The 21,985-nt window shown below is 36.3% G+C and overlaps 1 protein-coding gene across 3 annotated transcripts in view; it reads left to right on the top strand.

The window, feature by feature from the left end:
* LOC128243790 (uncharacterized) overlaps nt 1-15,322 on the top strand; it is a 38,677-nt gene extending 23,355 nt beyond the window's left edge. For 2 of the 3 annotated variants that reach the window (XM_052961738.1, XM_052961737.1), the window contains 2 exons: nt 4,577-4,737; nt 8,823-15,322. In XM_052961738.1, the coding sequence (XP_052817698.1) occupies nt 4,591-4,737; nt 8,823-9,857 (1,182 nt within the window). In that variant the 5' untranslated portion in view covers nt 4,577-4,590 and the 3' untranslated portion in view covers nt 9,858-15,322. Of the gene's footprint in view, nt 1-438; nt 557-762; nt 991-4,576; nt 4,738-8,822 lie in introns of those variants that run through there. The other variant, XM_052961736.1, reaches the window with a different exon arrangement.
* Nucleotides 15,323-21,985: the final 6,663 nt, after the last annotated feature.

Below are 21,985 nucleotides of genomic sequence, written 5' to 3'. Positions count from 1 at the left end.
GGAGAAGATTTTCAAAGTTTCCATGTAAACATACAGTGAATGTGTTTACGAATCAACATGAGTTGAAGGAATTAGATGGATACAGGGTCCCCTAGAGAACATTTCTGAAATTATTTTAAATCGGACCAGTCGTTTCTGAGAAAAAAAAAATTCCTTTCGGTTGCCACTTTTTATTTCAATAAAGGAGAAAAAAATCTAAATAATAATGCACCATTCCGGAATAGAAATTCATAAAATTTTCAGTGTTTTTATATATGCTAAAACATATTGACGACGACGGAAAAGTCACCCTATCACAATATCTCACGCTGGGCATTCTGTACTCAGGGGAGCTAAAATCAGAGCGGCGTTCCATTAACTACCTCGGTAGTTATCAAATACCAAGAAGAAGTGTACATACGAACGGTATTGTAAAGTCATTCGCTGTATATGAATGAAGTCGATGCGGTTATCTTTGCTATGTTTGAACATCGTCACAAGCTCTGATAAGAAGGGTCACACTGCTTAAGCTGGCCCTGATAAGCTATATTTACCCACTAATCATTGCTGTCTACTTGTATGTGAAGTATTAAGGCGTTTAGTGAAATTAAATGAGTTTTCAAATAAAAAAAATATTTTGAAATATCAAATATCCAGTTTCGAGCCAAAGAAACTGCCGGAATTAAATTAATTTGTGAGTAAAGGAAACCTAATTAAGATGTTAACGCCTTATCTGGGTGGTCGTGTTCGTGTTTAATCGTAATTATTCTAATTTTGTTTTAGTCTCGACTTGATACGGTTTATGATAACGCGACTGGCTATGGATAACAGTTTGTGGTGCCTTTATTGGATATTAATGTCTTGGATATGTGTTGTATGTTCAAACTGATATTATTGCTGTGTTAAATTTTATTGCTGTGTTAGACAGATTTATAAACTGTACGTGTGCAGTGTGATATATTTGATTGATAGATCTAACCTACGATGCCAATATGAAAAGCAATAATCCCGGTAAGATTATATACTATTTGTTATGTTCCAAAATATAACAGTAGTATATGAATATAACAATATGATAAAAAGGTTGAGGATGAACAGAAACTTCGTTAAGCTTTCATATCCAGCATTGTTCACCCTTGACACAAATCTTCCTTATCAACAAACAATGATATTTTTTATAATTTCTTGTCTATATATTTAGTTTAATAAAACGCTACACCGATGAATAAAAACGTTATATTTTAATAAAACAATAAAATTATGAATTTTAAGATTTAAATATTAAGTATGTTTGAAAATAGTTGGACCAAATGATTCTTTAGTCAGGAGGAAGTCATATAGGAATAAGATAAAATTGATATGTAAATTAATATTTTGTCGTTACGAGTACAAGCAAAGCATGCCAGTTTTGTGGTTAGACTAAAGAAGAGCTGAAATGTTAAGTTATATTTTATACAATTGTAGTCATAAAGTAATAAAGTTTAATGCCTAATCTGAATAAAATGTTATCCTACTAATATTTCATGAAGCCTTGATTATGTATTTTACTCTGATTACTAAACCGCAGTAACGCTATGTTTTATGCAATATATCATGTTAACAAGTAATAGTTCCCTGGAAATATATTTTATAATATCATGCTCCTGTACTCCAAAGAATGGTTTGTAGACTTTCAATTTCGAATCGATATAATGTTAAAGCTCTTTGAAATATAACTCTCAAAGGAAACTGAACATTGTACGCTTAATTATTAAAAAAAAAAACATTTACGGCATCGTAAATATTGAATAAATGAAATCCAAAACGCGAATGATTGTTAACTTGTGTGTGCTGTAGCACTGAGATGTATACGTGGTTACGCAGACAATATACCTGGCACAATAGTCTCAATATCTAAACTATCTGTTCTGCTCCAAAAATATGAAATGGTAGTGTATGAATATAAACAATATGACGATGAACAGAAACTGCGGATAACTTCCACATTCAACATTATTTGCCTTAAAGCTGCACTCTCACAGCTTGACCTTTTTGACAACTTTATTTTTGTTTTGGATTTGTTTTGGAATGAGCCAATTTTTGCGAAAATGTCTCAAAAAAGTGATATAAGACTGCTGACAAAAAATCAGATTGCAGTTTTTTTTATATTTACGTTAAAAAATGGTTTACGCCGATAAACTCATTTTCCTTAAAGCATTAGTAATGCTTTTAGCCATAAAACATTAATTTTTGAACACAAAGCATCTTCATTAACAACAAAAATAATTCCATAATTTCTTGTCTATACTTTAGTTAAATAAATATATGAACTTGTACACAGACGGATGAGTAAAATCGTTTAACAATCAAAACATCACGCATTTCAACATAAAACAGTACATTTATTAACGTTGAATACGATTTCGGTTATATTTACCCGTTTGAAATCATAAAGGATGAATTGAAAATCTAGATCAACAAAATGATAATCGTAAGTTTTCGGTAGGATATCTATGTAATGCTCGTAATCAAATATCGTTTTGAATTCTTCATACAAAATCAATAATGATCTAACAAGAGATCTATAATACAATTCGTGCTTTAAACAATACTTGTTTTAGTGTTTAATTCACACAAGAAGAATTCTACTTTCATTAATTAGAGTTTACAAACACATTTAGCAAAACCATAATCACTCAAAAGCTTGTTCACTCTCGCTACTCAGTTTCTTTTTGAATAACACACTCGGATAATTCCTGCAATTATACAGAGGATGGTATGATAGTATCTCTATTGCAAAATTTAACCGTTATTGTATGACTCTAACAAATCTATGAATATAGAGTGGACACCTACACGGTTCCAAATAAACACTAGCTGCGTATATATTTTCCTTATATTTAACAGGCATTTCAAAATTGCATATGGATTCTTTCAATATCGCTTGACTTCGTATTACCCCAAATATCAGAAGTATATTTAAGAACTGGAACTACAAAAGCATAAAAAAATTGACATAGTAGCTTTGCTTTTAGATCGTAATCATTAAAAATTACAGAATAAAACATTCAGCGCTATTAAGACAATGGTTCCCGACAGGCATGGATCGATGTCATTTTCTAAATAGATCGCCATTTGCACCTGATGTTCTGATGAGGTTAATTATTGCTCAGATACAATCAGTTAATAAAATGGTACAAACTTTATGACAAGAATCTTTCGAAAGACAATTTAATGGCATATGATACCCCAGTAAAAATATATTTATGATAATTTATTTTGTAAGTAGTATACCTTATATACGATAAATAAACACATACATATCAATGGACGTGATATATGTCTTTATATATATAATTGCTACAGACTTGCAAACACACAGCATCTCAACATCATTTTATATGAAATTTAACTTTAATATGTACTTAATTGTGATAACTATGTTCCAAGCTACAAACATCTTGTTTTTAATTGTTTCCAGCTGTAATGTGATATTCCTTGGAAAATGTCATATATCACTGATAGATGTTTATTTTTCTGAGGTGTATACTATTTCAAATTCATGAGCGATGCAGTGAAAACTAGCCACTTCTCAGTGTTAGTGCAGTATTGTTATTGGTAGAACTTTATACAATTATAATTGATTTTCGGACAATGTATAACACCTTCTGTGCATCTCCATCCCAGATTATAAAAGGTCACCTCCAGGATCTCCACGAACATACATGTAGTCGATGACACTGACATGATAATGTTTGCCTTGATCAGGCATTTTATCACATGAACTTGCTGTCATTGTCATTGTCTCAAACAATGTTGACGATAACAGTTATCATTTATAATGTATCTTGTTTTACGTACGGTTACAGAACAGGGGGCTCCAGAATATCATAATGCATGGAGACATGGACAGTATGGGAAGTGGTGCTGCTATAATAAGTGTGGCAATGTACTTACAAGAACTCATTCCATGACACATGGATATTTTCATTTATTGTGTTTAACACAAGTTCAGTACGTCCGATTTCGGATGACGCTGTATGAAACAAAAGCAGGTCCCAATATCTACAATAGCGCATTCGATGACACATGTAGATTTAGTTATTGTCTTACACATGTTGTGTACGTACGATTTCTGAGCAGGCTTCTTTGATGTTGATATGTAAATAGATGGTACCAGTGTCTACAAGAACGGATTGATGACACAAGAATCGTGCATTTATTGTCTTTATATAAAACATGCTGTTGAGTATGTATGGTTTCCGAACAGGCTTCTAGAATGTGATATGCAACGAGTAGGTACAAATATCTACAAAAATGCATTTGATAGCACAAGAAGCTTCCATCTATTGTCCTCACCACACGTTGTTGAGTATGTATGGTTTCCGTACAAGCTTCTAGAATGTGATATGCAACGAGTAGGTACAAATATCTACAAAAATGCATTCGATAGCACAAGAAGCTTCCATCTATTGTCCTCACCACACGTTGTTGAGTATGTATGGTTTCCGAACAAACTTCTAGAATGAGGCAATAGTGGTACCAACATCAACAGGAATGTATTTGATGGCACAAAAAATATTTCATATCATTACCACCTGCTTTATGCACATTTCAGAACCGACGTCAAAAATGTCCGCTTGCAAAGAGAAAGTTCCAATATGGCGAGTAGTAATTCTCTTTCTTGCGTGTCTCTCCATCTACCTCTATCTCTACACGAACGCATTTGATGGCATGAAGTCTTCTGCAGTGTATAGAGTCGTCGAAGGAGACCTTCAGGTATTTCGTTAAATTGTTTTTTACAATGATTGTTGGGGAATTTTATGCTAGAGTCACTCTCGGTGCCACGATGTTGCGAGAGAATGTTGTCTTGTTATGTGGGGGAAACCGGAGTGCCTGAAAAACCCACTTGTCCAGCTGGACGACTATCAACAAAAAACGCATACGCTTCGACCGGGAATCGATCCCATGACGCCTTTGTGAGAAACGACAGCTCTAAACCTTGCGCTAACCGGACAACAGGTGTTCTTTGCCTGTCTTCAATTGAACTAAAAGGTAACCATATCTATGTAGCAAGTACGAATTTAAAGGCATGCTGAGATATTGGTTTATTTGTTTGTTTAAACGTATGTCGCTAGAAACCAAAGTAACATGGCGTGAGACCACAGTTATTTTTACTATATGTTTCATATAGACACTAACCTGACTTTTGACTTTATACACATCCCAATTGAAAAACAAGGACATGGCATCTCTAGAACAATTCAAGACACAAAATATAATCACAAGAAAACACCATGTTGACCATTGACCCGACTGTCAAAATTGAGTTCAAATACATAACCCTCCGCCAAGGAGTCAATCGGCTACAAACAACTAATTTTCAGACTTCCACAAGCTATGTTTTTTCCAATATTTACACTGAAAACTATCAATTTCTGCAATAGAGTGTCAAATTCAGTCAAGTTCTCTGCAAAAAAAAACATTTTTTGCTTCTTTTTCATTCAATTTTAATAAAATATTGATACTTGAACACAAGCACTCTTTTTTCTGTATTAGCATCCGGATCTTGGTCAACGGAGGGGGGGGGGGCAGATAACTGTGGTCTTGAGCCACATATGGGCTTATTATCAGATAACGTGGGCAATGTTTTTGCTTTTGTAATTAAATTTCCTTTATCGTGTTTTTTTGAACATTTTACAAACTTCCTGGATCTGTGAAGCATTTTGCTCACACTAAGATCAAACATTTTGTTCACTATTTTGGTGTCCTATTCGTGTATATTGGGGAAATGACGATTTTTATTTAGATGCCAAAGTTGCAGTTGTAGCGAATAGTTATTTAGTTAGTCTTTGATTAGTATTTGTTTTCTAAACAATAAGGTCGGTAGTCCGGGCGCAGCCCGTCGCCGGCTTAATTGTTAAGAAGACCAAACATAAACTATAATTATCTTAGTGTTGAACAACCAATTAAAAAAAAACAATAAATGACGTTATGAACCTTTGGCGGTCGATTTTGTCTGAAGCTTTTTTAAATAAAATCCGTCCGGCGATCCTATTGTCGGAGTCATGAGCGTAAACACTATGGCAAATTTAACAAATATTTTAATACTCTTTTGAATCAAATGAGCTGGTATATTGCGAGGAGTGTATGACTACGCCTTAAAGATGCACTATTACTCCCAAATAAGATTTAACACATTTAATACTTAATGGGTTTAATATATACCAAAAATGATGAATAAATGTCGAAAACAATGATGCATATGAAGGATTCCGAGTTTAATTAAAAATAAATGTGCAGAAAACACGATATTGCTACCATATTAGACTATGGTAGACCATTTTAGCATTCACCAGTCATTTAATATTTGTGCGTGTTCAGCTATTAAATACACGGTTATAATACTGTTAATGGTAATTAATATTTTCCATAAATGCATTATTTAGTAAGTAGTTGAGGGTGTATCACTCAAAACGTATGTTTGTTTTATATGTGTCTGCATTGATTTTGAATAAGAGTGTCACTTTAAGAACAATATTTTTAAATTGTTGTTTTATATTGTTAAACAACCTTTTTGTTTGTATTATAATTAATTTATTTTTATTAAAAATCCTTTTTTAAGCTTGTACACATGCGAATGGACGGACAGGTGGTTTTATTTGAGTTCTAATCAGTGTTGTTGTGTTAATGTGTTTCTTTTCTCTTTTCTGTTTAACCATATTAGGCGTGGTTATTAAAATCAATTACTACTCTTTTTTTTAAATAACCTGATCGACATATTCTCTGTCAATAGCCTTTGCACTGTCAAGAGGCACAAATATGAATCGATCATCATATAATAAACATACAATATTTGTTCAAACTCGACCGCATTCTGTTTATGAATCTCGTAAGCTCTCCTCTGCTGATAGCGTGACCAGCATTAATAAAAAGGGGGTCAATACCAATGATATCTGTGTGACCTCTTAACGAACGTGTCGGAACAAGTAGAACATTTGTGTGGTGCACTCATTTACCTGTCCTTGTTTTAAATCCAGTTGAACTTGTACTCACTACCTCCTAACTACATTTCTCGCTTTCTGTTACTACTATCAATATCAATTCCCTTTTTCCCTGTTTTTTTCATACATTACTTTGATAAGCCATGCTCCTGAATTATACATTTATTCACCCTGTTTTGCCAAAATGAGTGCATAAAACACAATATTGCTACCATATGAGACGATAGTAGATCACAGTAAATCTTTTGGCATTCACCAATCATTAAATATGTTACCGTTTTCAGCTATTAAATACACGATTACAATCTTGTTATCAGTAATCAATATTTTCCATTAATGTATTATTTAGTTACTATTAGTAGTTAAAGGTTTGTCACTCGAAATTTATGATAGTAATACATGTGTATTTATTGATTTTGAATAAGAGTGTCACTTTAAATAAATCACCATTTCTTTTCAAAAGTTTAACATTTTGTTATCAGTATTTTGCGTCACCATTGAAATTATAGTTGTATTTATAGTTGCCACGCGTCCTTTGCACTTTTATATTTGAAATCCTGTTGAAGAATCTCAAAACTGATAACAATAATGTGTATTCTGCATGCCCAGTAACCCTGTATTATTTTGATACCAATTAAAATGAACAAAAATAAGTACACATTAGAGAAAAACATAATTGAAACACGATTTGTTTTGGCTTTGGTAGTTTGGAAAATTGACCATTTTACATCAGATTTCGGTTAATATTAATGAGCAAATTAAAATTTCGATAACTTCAATAATAATGTATGTTTTTGTATTTTTAAATAGTAATAAATACATATTGAGCAAGCATGTCTCTCGTTCAGGGCCCTAGACTCGTGTCTTTAAACATGGTCTGTCAGTCTGTGTGATTTGGATGCTGTGTGTATCTCGTTCAGGGCCTTAGACTTGTGCTTTTAAACATGGTCTGTCAGTCTGTGTTGTGTGTACGTTGTGTGTATCTCGTACAGTATAATATGTTAGCCCTTAGACTTGTGCCTTTAAACATGGTCTGTCAGTCTGTGTTGTGCGTACGTTGTGTGTATCTCGTACAGTATAATATGTTAGCCCTTAGACTTGTGCCTTTAAACATGGTCTGTCAGTCTGTGTTGTGTGTACGTTGTGTGTATCTCGTACAGTATAATATGTTAGCCCTTAGACTTGTGCCTTTAAACATGGTCTGTCAGTCTGTGTTGTGCGTACGTTGTGTGTATCTCGTACAGTATAATATGTTAGCCCTTAGACTTGTGCCTTTAAACATGGTCTGTCAGTCTGTGTTGTGCGTACGTTGTGTGTATCTCGTACAGTATAATATGTTAGCCCTTAGACTTGTGCCTTTAAACATGGTCTGTCAGTCTGTGTTGTGTGTACGTTGTGTGTATCTCGTACAGTATAATATGTTAGCCCTTAGACTTGTGCCTTTAAACATGGTCTGTCAGTCTGTGTTGTGTGTACGTTGTGTGTATCTCGTACAGTATAATATGTTAGCCCTTAGACTTGTGTCTTTAAACATGGTCTGTCAGTCTGTGTTGTGTGTGTTTCGTGCAGTGTCTGTTATACCTTAGCCTTATGCTTTAAACACGTTATTCGTTAATTGTTTAGCGTCTGGACGTGTCCCTGTAGTTTATATTATAATCGATATTAATGGCAGCACCAAGGACTATATCCCTCTCAGTGTCATTTAATTATAAATGAATTGATTAACATTTAGTATGTTTGTTTTTTTTCAAAAAACAAATTAGATAAAAATGTGCAAAAATGCACCAACACGTACAAGTGTAATGTCTTAAAAGTCAAAAGGTGTTCCATGTATCAGACTTTTACCTTTCTATTCCACAGGCCGTTTGGAAAGACAAGTTTGGTTCCGTGTCCTATTACCTGAAACTATTAGAAAAGGCAGATACCAGCCTCAAGATCGAGTTCTCCGCCGGGAATGTATCAAAGCAGGAACAGACCACGCAATCGCCTACGTCGACTGTAGCAGCTAAAATCCATAGCAATGTCAATACACAACAATTAGAAAAGTATAGATCTAGAATTTTAAATCAGGAAAATGTACCAATATTGACGTTATTCACAACATGGAATTATAATCCTGACAAAAATCTAGTCCATAATTTAACAGTGACCAATTGGTTGTCCCTACATCCCTTTGTGATACCGGTTGTGTTTACTAATGACAGTGACGTTGCTGCAGATTGTTCTAGAAAAGGGTGGGGGGTCTTGCCCGTCTTGGTCTCTGCTGCTGAAGGTATTCCAGTTCTGAAATACATGTACAGAGATGTAATGGAGAAATATAACACCACCTTCTATGCCTACAGCAATGCGGACATTCTCTTCACCGACACTCTTCCAGACAGCCTTGTCCAGATCATCACAAATACCTCGCTGGACCTCACTCAGCCTGGAATGATTGTTGGGAAAAGAACAAACGTTGAGAATGTTACATTAGATGAAGGAAGTGACTGGTATAACATAACATGGGTTGCAAAAGAGAGGGGCAAGCTGTTTACTGGTTGGGCAGAAGACTATTTTATAACGACCAGACCGTTTCCATGGCATGATATGGCCGAAGTTGTGATAGGAAGGAGGGCTTATGATAATTGGTTAGTTGTTCATTCCAGAAAACTGAAATATACTGTGATAGATGCTACAAAGACTGTGTTAGCTGTTCATCTGACGACGGAAGCAGGCAATTTTGAAGGTCATAGTCATAAAAACAGAGACTACAATCATAATTTATTAGTAAAAATGTTTAAAAGGTTGAAGTACAACGCGGGTATTATTGAGTGTATAGAGAAGTTTACAGCATATGAATCTGGTAATTTTAGTATAAAGGATCGTACGGTCCTGAAAGGTTGTGCGACCGGTTGATTGAAATGCAGCAGAAATATTGACCTACATGCTATTTGAATGTGAAAGAAGCTGATGTAAAATGTGCACTGTGATTTGTATATCCGAGTAGTATCCTCAAAGCAATATTAGCAAGTGTAACAGTATGGGTATTTTTTGGCATTATTTTTACCGCCCTGGGAAAAAGTCGACTTTGGGAGAATACAATTTCAGGCGGCGAGGCCAAAATAGCTAATAAAATGGCGAATATACATATTTTCAAATTGTACGCATACATTATGCTGTGAAAGTCTTGTCGAGATTTTTTTTCAAGAAATATTCATTGCTTCTGTTATTCATTAACGTAATCTGCATTTATCATATTCGGAAAAAAAATATAATTTTTGGGAAAACGCACATATTTTCGCAACGGGAAACAGCCGTTAGAAGGCAGTAAATTACACACAAAAATCACTGAGTGTAAAATAATTACCAAAATATGGGGTGCCTCGCTTAGTTGGAAGATAATTACTATACTTTCATGGCCATATGTTGTCCTTGTTTGTAAAGATTGTGTGTTTATTCAGCTTCAATGTAACGTCGATTTGAAGAAATACTGGGTGTGTTTACAATGTCGATATCAACATCACGAATTGCGAAATTGAAAGCCTCAGTTGAAAAGCAGCTTAACTGTTGGATTCAAAACATAGTCAACTATAATCAACTCTCAGTAAATTCCTACCAATATATCAATTTTCAGTGATACGATTCATATTAGATAACCTGTTGTTTTTAAGAAAACAAGATCGAGGAAATGTCATAGCCATGGCGACGTGCAAAAACCTTAACCTTATAACTCTGTCTTTACAAAGTGTTGAGTTATTTCCCTTTTCCCGGACGAGCGTTAACGATCGTTCCTGGGCACTCTTGTTCTCTGTATTACCAATGGCGTCCAACTTGCATGATTCAGCCTAACATTATGTTCTTCTTAAAGCTTGTAGGTACCGTATTGTTTCTTAATTCAATTTCAAGGAGGCCCTGATACAGTGTATATAGCAATTACATCTAGCAGTAGCATGACATTGTCTCTTTGTTTTACCATTGTCATCGTTCTCCGCATTTCTTCTGAATTAACGGTTAGATCGACCTAGAGGGTTGGTCGTCAGGGGTTTGCTAATGATAAGCATTGCTTACAGAGTTACAATAGATAATTGTGATAATTGTACAGTATTTGAATGGTAATTTGAAAATGAAAACCTTTCGAAGCATTCGTAACTGCTCGGCCATTTTTTTCAAAAACAACCTCGGATGTATTTGGACGGTTTACATACTCAAAAAGAGGGACGTTTAAGTCCGCTACAAGTAGATCGCGTAGTAATTTTATTTAGCAGTTAAACTTTATGTCTCAACTCTTGTGAATCTTAATTATGTTTGCAATAATACACTTCACTGGTCATCAATTTAAACTTAGATCAATAAATACAACTCTAAAACACTAAATTTAATTAACGATATGATTAAAAAAAATACGAACTACTTCAACTGATGTACCGGCATACATCCGAGGTTGTTTTTGAAAAAAAATGGCCGAGGAGTTCCGAATGCTTTCGAAGATCACTTGAGAGTAGTTTCTATCACACGAACAGTCGACCAGTAACGTACGGTATACACAATTTTACAAAGCGTGTGTATCATCTTTAAATGCATTTTCAAAACTTTTGCAGTTACATGTTATGTATTTGTTTATTTCGAAAGTTTTCACATGTTAACATTGTATATGTTTTAAATATTATTTAATTATTATGTAAAGTTGGTTTTGTTAAAGGTGTTTAACTAAACGATATATTCAGTGCTATTCAAACATCTAACAGGACGCAGATCCTCATCCTTACGGATTAAAAAATGTGTTATACATTCGGAACTTCTCGGCCTTTTCCCATCGAAAACAACCTTGTTAGTATATGAACGGTTTACAATGTCAGAAATCTTTACATTTTACTACGCTGCAAGTAGATCGCGTAGTAATTTCAATTTTTTACCTAATGACTTTCCTCTTGGGAATCTCAAATATTTATGCAAATACACTTCACTTGCAATCAATTGCAACTTAGTTGTATGAAATACACGTTAAAGCACTAAAACACCATTATTATTCAAAATTTGACGAACTACTTCTATTGATATACCAGCATAAATCAGAGATTGTTTTCGTTGGAAAATGGCCCAGCTGTTCCGAATGTGTATGATAAATTACTTTTATTCATTTACAGTATCTAGAATAAATATTTGTGTTAACAAACCTAGATGTTGGCAATGTTCTGTTGCACCAACGTCTAACTGAACATTTACATTTTCCGAATGAAATAAATAGGAATGTGAATACACTGTATAAATAAATGATTAATATCTGACATTATAGATTACATCGGAATATTGAAGAGCACTGCTTTTGCAGGTTTACCATATGTTTGTAAAATTTAAACAGATAAAATGCACGTATTCCATGGGTTTAGAAAAGACAATGTATATGAAGATCAATAAGTTGATAGATATTGTTATTCATTTAGAAATTGTTTTTGTTGCTGTTGTATTTTGCTTTAGTAAACCAGCTTATGGCCAGAGAATCGGTATGGTAAGGGTAACATCCTTTTTTCAAAAACAGGTAGGATTAGTAGGGTTTTCGTTTATTTATTTATATTTGTTTTTGGGACTTATATAAGAATGTTTCTGTCATCAATGGGAGATGGCATAAAGTAATATTCTTTAAAAAGTCTTAAGGTTTTAAACTACATATTAAAAATTTCAATTGTCAGCGCATATTTCGTCGGTAGGGGCGGGTAACCCGAACCAAGAGTAATTTTTAGGCCTGGGCTGCCGAATTAATGGTTAAGTAAAGCAATAGTAAATAATTAGCCTTCAGTGCGATTGGAGTTTAGCGGTTGTTTCTGTCAGAGGCTTTGAAGATTTAAATAGAATCCGTCCTATGATCGCGTTGGCGGAGGCATGCACGTACATAATTATGCCGAACGTTGAATAACAAGTTCAACATGTACATAAGCTATCATAAAACTGTACAGCGCAATATACAATACGATATATGTACATCGTAAACCGAGCCCCAATTTCTCGAAACTCCTTTAGCTTAACAGGCTTATGTTGCTTATTTCAATTAACCAAAATACATATTTAAATTGAATTTTGATTAATGACAAATGGTTTATTGTGATAATCATTAAGATAATTCCTATCTTTAGTATACAACAATCATATAGAAGTATATATTACACATATTATTGACGAACAAGACTGTTAAGAGACTTAAGAAGTTTCGAGACCTTGTGCCTGATCTTACTACGCAACAACCAATTCTAGCTGGGGCCTTCTTCGCTTCACTCGGGGTAGCTGTAGAATAATCCAAACTATAAACATGTTTGCCAATGCATTCTTAATTGAACTCGATGGTGATAGCCGTATTGGTACAATATGATAATGGTATACGATCTTTTGTACCAAAACTACTTTGGCACAGTGGCAAAGTACTAAGAACTTCAAAATATAGCTGTTACTTAATAGGTTATTGAGATAGGAAGTACGGTCATGTACAAATGTAATACTTGTATAACAAGGGCGTAGCTAGGGTCTTAAAAACTTGTAGGCCCGATGATTCTATGTGAGCTTGGGGCTTTTTATATGCAGATTACACATACTTGCAATAATTACAATAAAATCAAGCAATTATCTCTGCATATTTAAAAAAAAAAACACCGAAATTGCGTTGGTTAAAATAATACAAACTTTTGTGTTGTTTAAAGTGTTCGAGTAGCTTTTAGTTTTTTATTGCATTTCTGGGTTATTTAGATTTTGTCATTTTTCAAAAACGTTGTAGGCCCAGGCCTACAAGGCCTATATGTAGCTACGCCACTTAAAGCATGTATATTTTACGAAATAATGATTATATGCAGTATAGTTTTTACGGCGCCGCTGAAATGACATTAACATATATATATTGTTTTCGTTATAAATACTTACTTATTGTTATTTCCTTATAACGAAATAAAAGTTCGCTACAACGGAACACTATTCCGTTTTAACTTAATACACATTAGTATTTTTAATGTTGTTTTTTTCCGTTATATAATTCGTTTTCCGGAAAGTGTCATAATTCTATTGTATCCCAAAGCGAAGCTATAACTACAGCCAACACACAAAGTGTCTTATAAACTATAAGTCAATATCTGCTTAAATTACATTTGTGCATTTTTGTTCATTCGTTTAATACCTCTGTACTGTGCCCGTTTTCAATATATTTCGTATTTTTATCCTTTTTATCTTTCGACATGCCTCAGTGAATCCATTCACTCGATTAGCCAATTAATATGTGTGTATGTAAGTTTATTTATACTCGCACTCGGTCACTGCCCATTCGACGAGTTCTCCGATAAGATTGTTATATATTTGGAGCAAAGTGCACAGATAGAATGCAACCCTGGTTAGAGCTACCCTAGATCTAGCACTTAAACACGGGACCTCCATTCAATTTCTCTCCCGGAAGACTATAAGTATGTTTAGTGGTGAGGCGGGGAAACGAACCTACGATTCCTGGATTGACAGTCAAGAGTGTTACCAATAAAGCACGGATTCGCCACTTGCCAATTAATTGTATGGCCCAATCAAACACTCAGATTTAACAGTAGAATCTAAGTCTATTGAATATGGCCTATATTGTACTGGCTTAACTTGCCATACTACGAATTGTTTGAATGCGTACATATAAACATGTATGTACAATAGTTTATATTAGTCAATTTCCGTAATTGTAATATATCAATCCCATATGAGCACGTTCTTGCCAATTGACGAAAATATATTTCGAAAAAAACGATTGCTTTAGCCCATACATAGGTGCTTAAATGCAATTACATGTATTCAGATTCAAATCATGCTATGTGGAAGTCGTTGGGACCTTGGTAAATACTTCGAGATAACGAACATTCGATATAATCAAAATGCAATACATGCCTAACTTAACCCAAAACATTTGAAAAAAGTTCGCCATAACCAGATCATCAAGATAACAGATATCGTCATAAAGAGTTTCGACTCTACCTATAAATTAATATTATAAAATGTTTATATTATAATGTGTCTTTTTATGATATTAAACATAATTAATCGAACATAAAAATCGTTACAAACTGGCCATGTTTAATATTTTGATCTTAATCTTAACTGATTAACAAAGTCGCTGAAAATATATTGTTAATTATATGTGAAGCTTTGTTTATTCATTAGTATTCCATCCGATTCCAATATTTTATTCACATTCCGACACTGACTGTATACCGGTCATGATGAACCATTAGGCATTACTGATTACATGTAGTCAAACGTTATCATTTACCTGTTATAGTTACTTAAATGTTATTGTTGTATCATGTTCTTGTTAAGATATTGTTCTTGATAGTGTTCTCATGTTTACGATAAATAATAAAAATACAAAGACTGAATGCATTTTCTATTATTTTCTTTATTACCATGCAAAAAAATGGTGTGCGTCAAATAGCAAAAACATGGTAGATTATGGTGAGACTGTCATAGATAAGGTCGGGGTGTATTAGCATGGACATGGCAGAAGATTATACAAAATTGGAAGTGGGCATGTGTGGTAAGGTTAGGGTGTATTAGCATGGACATGGCAGAAGATTATACATAATTGGTATTGGGCATGTGTGGTAAGGTCAGGGTGTATTAGCATGGACATGTCAGAAGATTATACATAATTGGTAGTGGGCATGTGTGGTAAGGTCAGGGTGTAGTGTCATGTACATGACAGAAGATTATACATAATTGGCAGTGGGCATGTGTGGTAAGGTCAGGGTGTAGTGTCATGGACATGGCAAAAGATTATACATGATTGGTAGTGGGCATGTGTGGTAAGGTCAGGGTGTAGTGTCATGTACATGACAGAAGATTATACATAATTGGTAATGGGCATGTGTGGTAAGGTCAGGGTGTAGTGTCATGGACATGTCAGAAGATTATACATAATTGGTAGTGGGCATGTGTGGTAAGGTCAGGGTGTATTAGCATGGACATGGCAAAAGATTATACATAATTGGCAGTGGGCATGTGTGGTAAGGTCAGGGTGTAGTGTCATGGACATGGCAAAAGATTATACATAATTGGCAGTGGGCATGTGTGGTAAGGTCAGGGTGTAGTGTCATGGACATGGCAAAAGATTATACATGATTGGTAGTGGGCATGTGTGGTAAGGTCAGGGTGTAGTGTCATGGACATGACAAAAGATTATACATGATTGGTATTGGGCATGTGTGGTAAGGTCAGGGTGTAGTGTCATGGACATGTCAGAAGATTATACATAATTGGTAATAGGCATGTGTGGTAAGGTCAGGGTGTATTAGCATGGACATGACAGAAGATTATACATGATTGGTAATGGGCATGTGTGGTAAGGTCAGGGTGTATTAGCATGGACATGACAAAAGATTATACATGATTGGTATTGGGCATGTGTGGTAAGGTCAGGGTGTATTAGCATGGACATGACAGTAGATTATACATAATTGGCAGTGGGCATGTGTGGTAAGGTCAGGGTGTATTAGCATGGACATGACAGAAGATTATACATGATTGGTAATGGGCATGTGTGGTAAGGTCAGGGTGTATTAGCATGGACATGACAGAAGATTATACATGATTGGTAATGGGCATGTGTGGTAAGGTCAGGGTGTATTAGCATGGACATGACAGAAGATTATACATAATTGGTAATGGGCATGTGTGGTAAGGTCAGGGTGTATTAGCATGGACATGACAGAAGATTATACATGATTGGTAATGGGCATGTGTGGTAAGGTCAGAGTGTAGTGTCATGTACATGACAGAAGATTATACATGATTGGTAGTGGGCATGTGTGGTAAGGTCAGGGTGTAGTGTCATGTACATGACAGAAGATTATACATGATTGGTAGTGGGCATGTGTGGTAAGGTCAGGGTGTATTAGCATGTACATGACAGAAGATTATACATGATTGGTAGTGGGCATGTGTGGTAAGGTCAGGGTGTATTAGCATGGACATGACAGAAGATTATACATGATTGGTAATGGGCATGTGTGGTAAGGTCAGGGTGTATTAGCATGTACATGACAGAAGATTATACATGATTGGTAGTGGGCATGTGTGGTAAGGTCAGGGTGTATTAGCATGGACATGACAGAAGATTATACATGATTGGTAATGGGCATGTGTGGTAAGGTCAGGGTGTATTAGCATGGACATGACAGAAGATTATACATGATTGGTAATGGGCATGTGTGGTAAGGTCAGGGTGTATTAGCATGGACATCACAGTAGATTATACATGATTGGTAGTGGGCATGTGTGGTAAGGTCAGGGTGTAGTGTCATGTACATGACAGAAGATTATACATAATTGGCAGTGGGCATGTGTGGTAAGGTCAGGGTGTAGTGTCATGTACATGACAGAAGGTTATACATAATTGGCAGTGGGCATGTGTGGTAAGGTCAGGGTGTATTAGCATGGACATGACAGAAGATTATACATGATTGGTAGTGGGCATGTGTGGTAAGGTCAGGGTGTATTAGCATGGACATGACAGAAGATTATACATGATTGGTAGTGGGCATGTGTGGTAAGGTCAGGGTGTAGTGTCATGTACATGACAGAAGATTATACATGATTGGTAATGGGCATGTGTGGTACGGTCAGGGTGTAGTGTCATGGACATGACAGAAGATTATACATAATTGGTAATGGGCATGTGTGGTAAGGTCAGGGTGTAGTGTCATGTACATGACAGAAGATTATACATAATTGGTAATGGGCATGTGTGGTAAGGTCAGGGTGTAGTGTCATGGACATGGCAAAAGATTATACATGATTGGTAGTGGGCATGTGTGGTAAGGTCAGGGTGTATTAGCATGTACATGACAGAAGATTATACATAATTGGTAATGGGCATGTGTGGTAAGGTCAGGGTGTAGTGTCATGTACATGACAGAAGATTATACATGATTGGTAATGGGCATGTGTGGTAAGGTCAGGGTGTAGTGTCATGTACATGACAGAAGATTATACATAATTGGTAATGGGCATGTGTGGTAAGGTCAGGGTGTAGTGTCATGGACATGACAGAAGATTATACATAATTGGTAATGGGCATGTGTGGTAAGGTCAGGGTGTATTAGCATGGACATGACAGAAGATTATACATAATTGGTAGTGGGCATGTGTGGTAAGGTCAGGGTGTATTAGCATGTACATGACAGAAGATTATACATAATTGGTAATGGGCATGTGTGGTAAGGTCAGGGTGTAGTGTCATGGACATGACAGTAGATTATACATAATTGGCAGTGGGCATGTGTGGTAAGGTCAGGTTGTAGTGTCATGTACATGACAGAAGATTATACATAATTGGTAATGGGCATGTGTGGTAAGGTCAGGGTGTATTAGCATGGACATGACAGAAGATTATACATGATTGGTAATGGGCATGTGTGGTAAGGTCAGGGTGTATTAGCATGGACATGACAAAAGATTATACATGATTGGTATTGGGCATGTGTGGTAAGGTCAGGGTGTATTAGCATGGACATGACAGAAGATTATACATGATTGGTAATGGGCATGTGTGGTAAGGTCAGGGTGTAGTGTCATGTACATGACAGAAGATTATACATAATTGGTAGTGGGCATGTGTGGTAAGGTCAGGGTGTATTAGCATGGACATGACAGAAGATTATACATAATTGGTAATGGGCATGTGTGGTAAGGTCAGGGTGTATTAGCATGGACATGACAGTAGATTATACATAATTGGCAGTGGGCATGTTTGGTAAGGTCAGGGTGTATTAGCATGGACATGACAGAAGATTATACATGATTGGTAGTGGGCATGTGTGGTAAGGTCAGGGTGTATTAGCATGGACATGACAGAAGATTATACATAATTGGTAATGGGCATGTGTGGTAAGGTCAGGGTGTAGTGTCATGTACATGACAGAAGATTATACATAATTGGTAATGGGCATGTGTGGTAAGGTCAGGGTGTAGTGTCATGGACATGACAGAAGATTATAAATAATTGGTAATGGGCATGTGTGGTAAGGTCAGAGTGACGTGTCATGTACATGGCAAAATATTATACATGATTGGTAGTGGGCATGTGTGGTAAGGTCAGGGTGTAGTGTCATGGACATGACAGAATATTATACATGATTGGTAGTGGGCATGTGTGGTAAGGTCAGGGTGTAGTGTCATGGACATGACAGAAGATTATACATGATTGGTAGTGGGCATGTGTGGTAAGGTCAGGGTGTAGTGTCATGGACATGACAGAAGATTATACATAATTGGTAATGGGCATGTGTGGTAAGGTCAGGGTGTAGTGTCATGGACATGACAGAAGATTATACATAATTGGTAGTGGGCATGTGTGGTAAGGTCAGGGTGTAGTGTCATGGACATGACAGAAGATTATACATGATTGGTAATGGGCATGTGTGGTAAGGTCAGGGTGTAGTGTCATGGACATGACAGAAGATTATACATAATTGGTAATGGGCATGTGTGGTAAGGTCAGGGTGTAGTGTCATGGACATGACAGAAGATTATACATAATTGGTAATGGGCATGTGTGGTAAGGTCAGGGTGTAGTGTCATGTACATGGCAAAAGATTATACATGATTGGTAGTGGGCATGTGTGGTAAGGTCAGGGTGTAGTGTCATGGACATGACAGAAGATTATACATAATTGGTAATGGGCATGTGTGGTAAGGTCAGGGTGTAGTGTCATGGACATGACAGAAGATTATACATAATTGGTAATGGGCATGTGTGGTAAGGTCAGGGTGTAGTGTCATGTACATGACAGAAGATTATACATGATTGGTAGTGGGCATGTGTGGTAAGGTCAGGGTGTAGTGTCATGTACATGACAGAAGATTATACATGATTGGTAATGGGCATGTGTGGTAAGGTCAGGGTGTAGTGTCATGGACATGACAGAAGATTATACATAATTGGTAATGGGCATGTGTGGTAAGGTCAGGGTGTAGTGTCATGTACATGACAGAAGATTATACATAATTGGTAATGGGCATGTGTGGTAAGGTTAGGGTGTAGTGTCATGGACATGGCAAAAGATTATACATGATTGGTAGTGGGCATGTGTGGTAAGGTCAGGGTGTATTAGCATGTACATGACAGAAGATTATACATAATTGGTAATGGGCATGTGTGGTAAGGTCAGGGTGTAGTGTCATGTACATGACAGAAGATTATACATGATTGGTAATGGGCATGTGTGGTAAGGTCAGGGTGTAGTGTCATGTACATGACAGAAGATTATACATAATTGGTAATGGGCATGTGTGGTAAGGTCAGGGTGTAGTGTCATGGACATGACAGAAGATTATACATAATTGGTAATGGGCATGTGTGGTAAGGTCAGGGTGTATTAGCATGGACATGACAGAAGATTATACATAATTGGTAGTGGGCATGTGTGGTAAGGTCAGGGTGTATTAGCATGTACATGACAGAAGATTATACATAATTGGTAATGGGCATGTGTGGTAAGGTCAGGGTGTAGTGTCATGTACATGACAGAAGATTATACATGATTGGTAATGGGCATGTGTGGTAAGGTCAGGGTGTAGTGTCATGTACATGACAGAAGATTATACATAATTGGTAATGGGCATGTGTGGTAAGGTCAGGGTGTAGTGTCATGGACATGACAGAAGATTATACATAATTGGTAGTGGGCATGTGTGGTAAGGTCAGGGTGTAGTGTCATGTACATGACAGAAGATTATACATAATTGGTAATGGGCATGTGTGGTAAGGTCAGAGTGTAGTGTCATGGACATGACAGAAGATTATACATAATTGGTAATGGGCATGTGTGGTAAGGTCAGGGTGTATTAGCATGGACATGACAGAAGGTTATACATAATTGGTAGTGGGCATGTGTGGTAAGGTCAGGGTGTATTAGCATGGACATGGCAAAATATTATACATAATTGGCAGTGGGCATGTGTGGTAAGGTCAGGGTGTAGTGTCATGGACATGGCAAAAGATTATACATGATTGGTAGTGGGCATGTGTGGTAAGGTCAGGATGTAGTGTCATGGACATGACAGAAGATTATACATGATTGGAAGTGGGCATGTGTGGTAAGGTCAGGGTTTATTAGCATGTACATGACAGAAGATTATACATAATTGGTAATGGGCATGTGTGGTAAGGTCAGGGTGTAGTGTCATGTACATGACAGAAGATTATACATAATTGGAAGTGGGCATGTGTGGTAAAGTCAGGGTGTAGTGTCATGTACATGACAGAAGATTATACATAATTGGTAGTGGGCATGTGTGGTAAGGTCAGAGTGTAGTGTCATGGACATGACAGAAGATTATACATGATTGGTAGTGGGCATGTGTGGTAAGGTCAGGGTGTAGTGTCATGGACATGGCAGAAGATTATACATGATTGGTATTGGGCATGTGTGGTAAGGTCAGTGTGTATTAGCATGGACATGACAGAAGATTATACATAATTGGTAATGGGCATGTGTGGTAAGGTCAGGGTGTAGTGTCATGGACATGACAGAAGATTATACATAATTGGTAATGGGCATGTGTGGTAAGGTCAGAGTGTAGTGTCATGTACATGACAGAAGATTATACATAATTGGTAATGGGCATGTGTGGTAAGGTCAGGGTGTAGTGTCATGTACATGACAGAAGATTATACATAATTGGTAGCGGGCATGTGTGGTAAGGTCAGGGTGTATTAGCATGGACATGACAGAAGGTTATACATAATTGGTATTGGGCATGTGTGGTAAGGTCAGGGTGTATTAGCATGGACATGACAGAAGGTTATACATAATTGGTAGTGGGCATGTGTGGTAAGGTCAGGGTGTATTAGCATGGACATGACAGAAGATTATACATAATTGGTAGTGGGCATGTGTGGTAAGGTCAGGGTGTAGTGTCATGGACATGACAGAAGATTATACATAATTGGTAATGGGCATGTGTGGTATGTTCAGGGTGTATTAGCATGGACATGACAGAAGGTTATACATTATTGGTAGTGGGCATGTGTGGTAAGG

This window comes from Mya arenaria, chromosome 8 (assembly GCF_026914265.1).
Source record: "Mya arenaria isolate MELC-2E11 chromosome 8, ASM2691426v1".
Classification (NCBI taxonomy): Eukaryota; Metazoa; Mollusca; class Bivalvia; order Myida; family Myidae; genus Mya; species Mya arenaria.
This window is presented reverse-complemented; position numbering and strand designations above follow the sequence as displayed.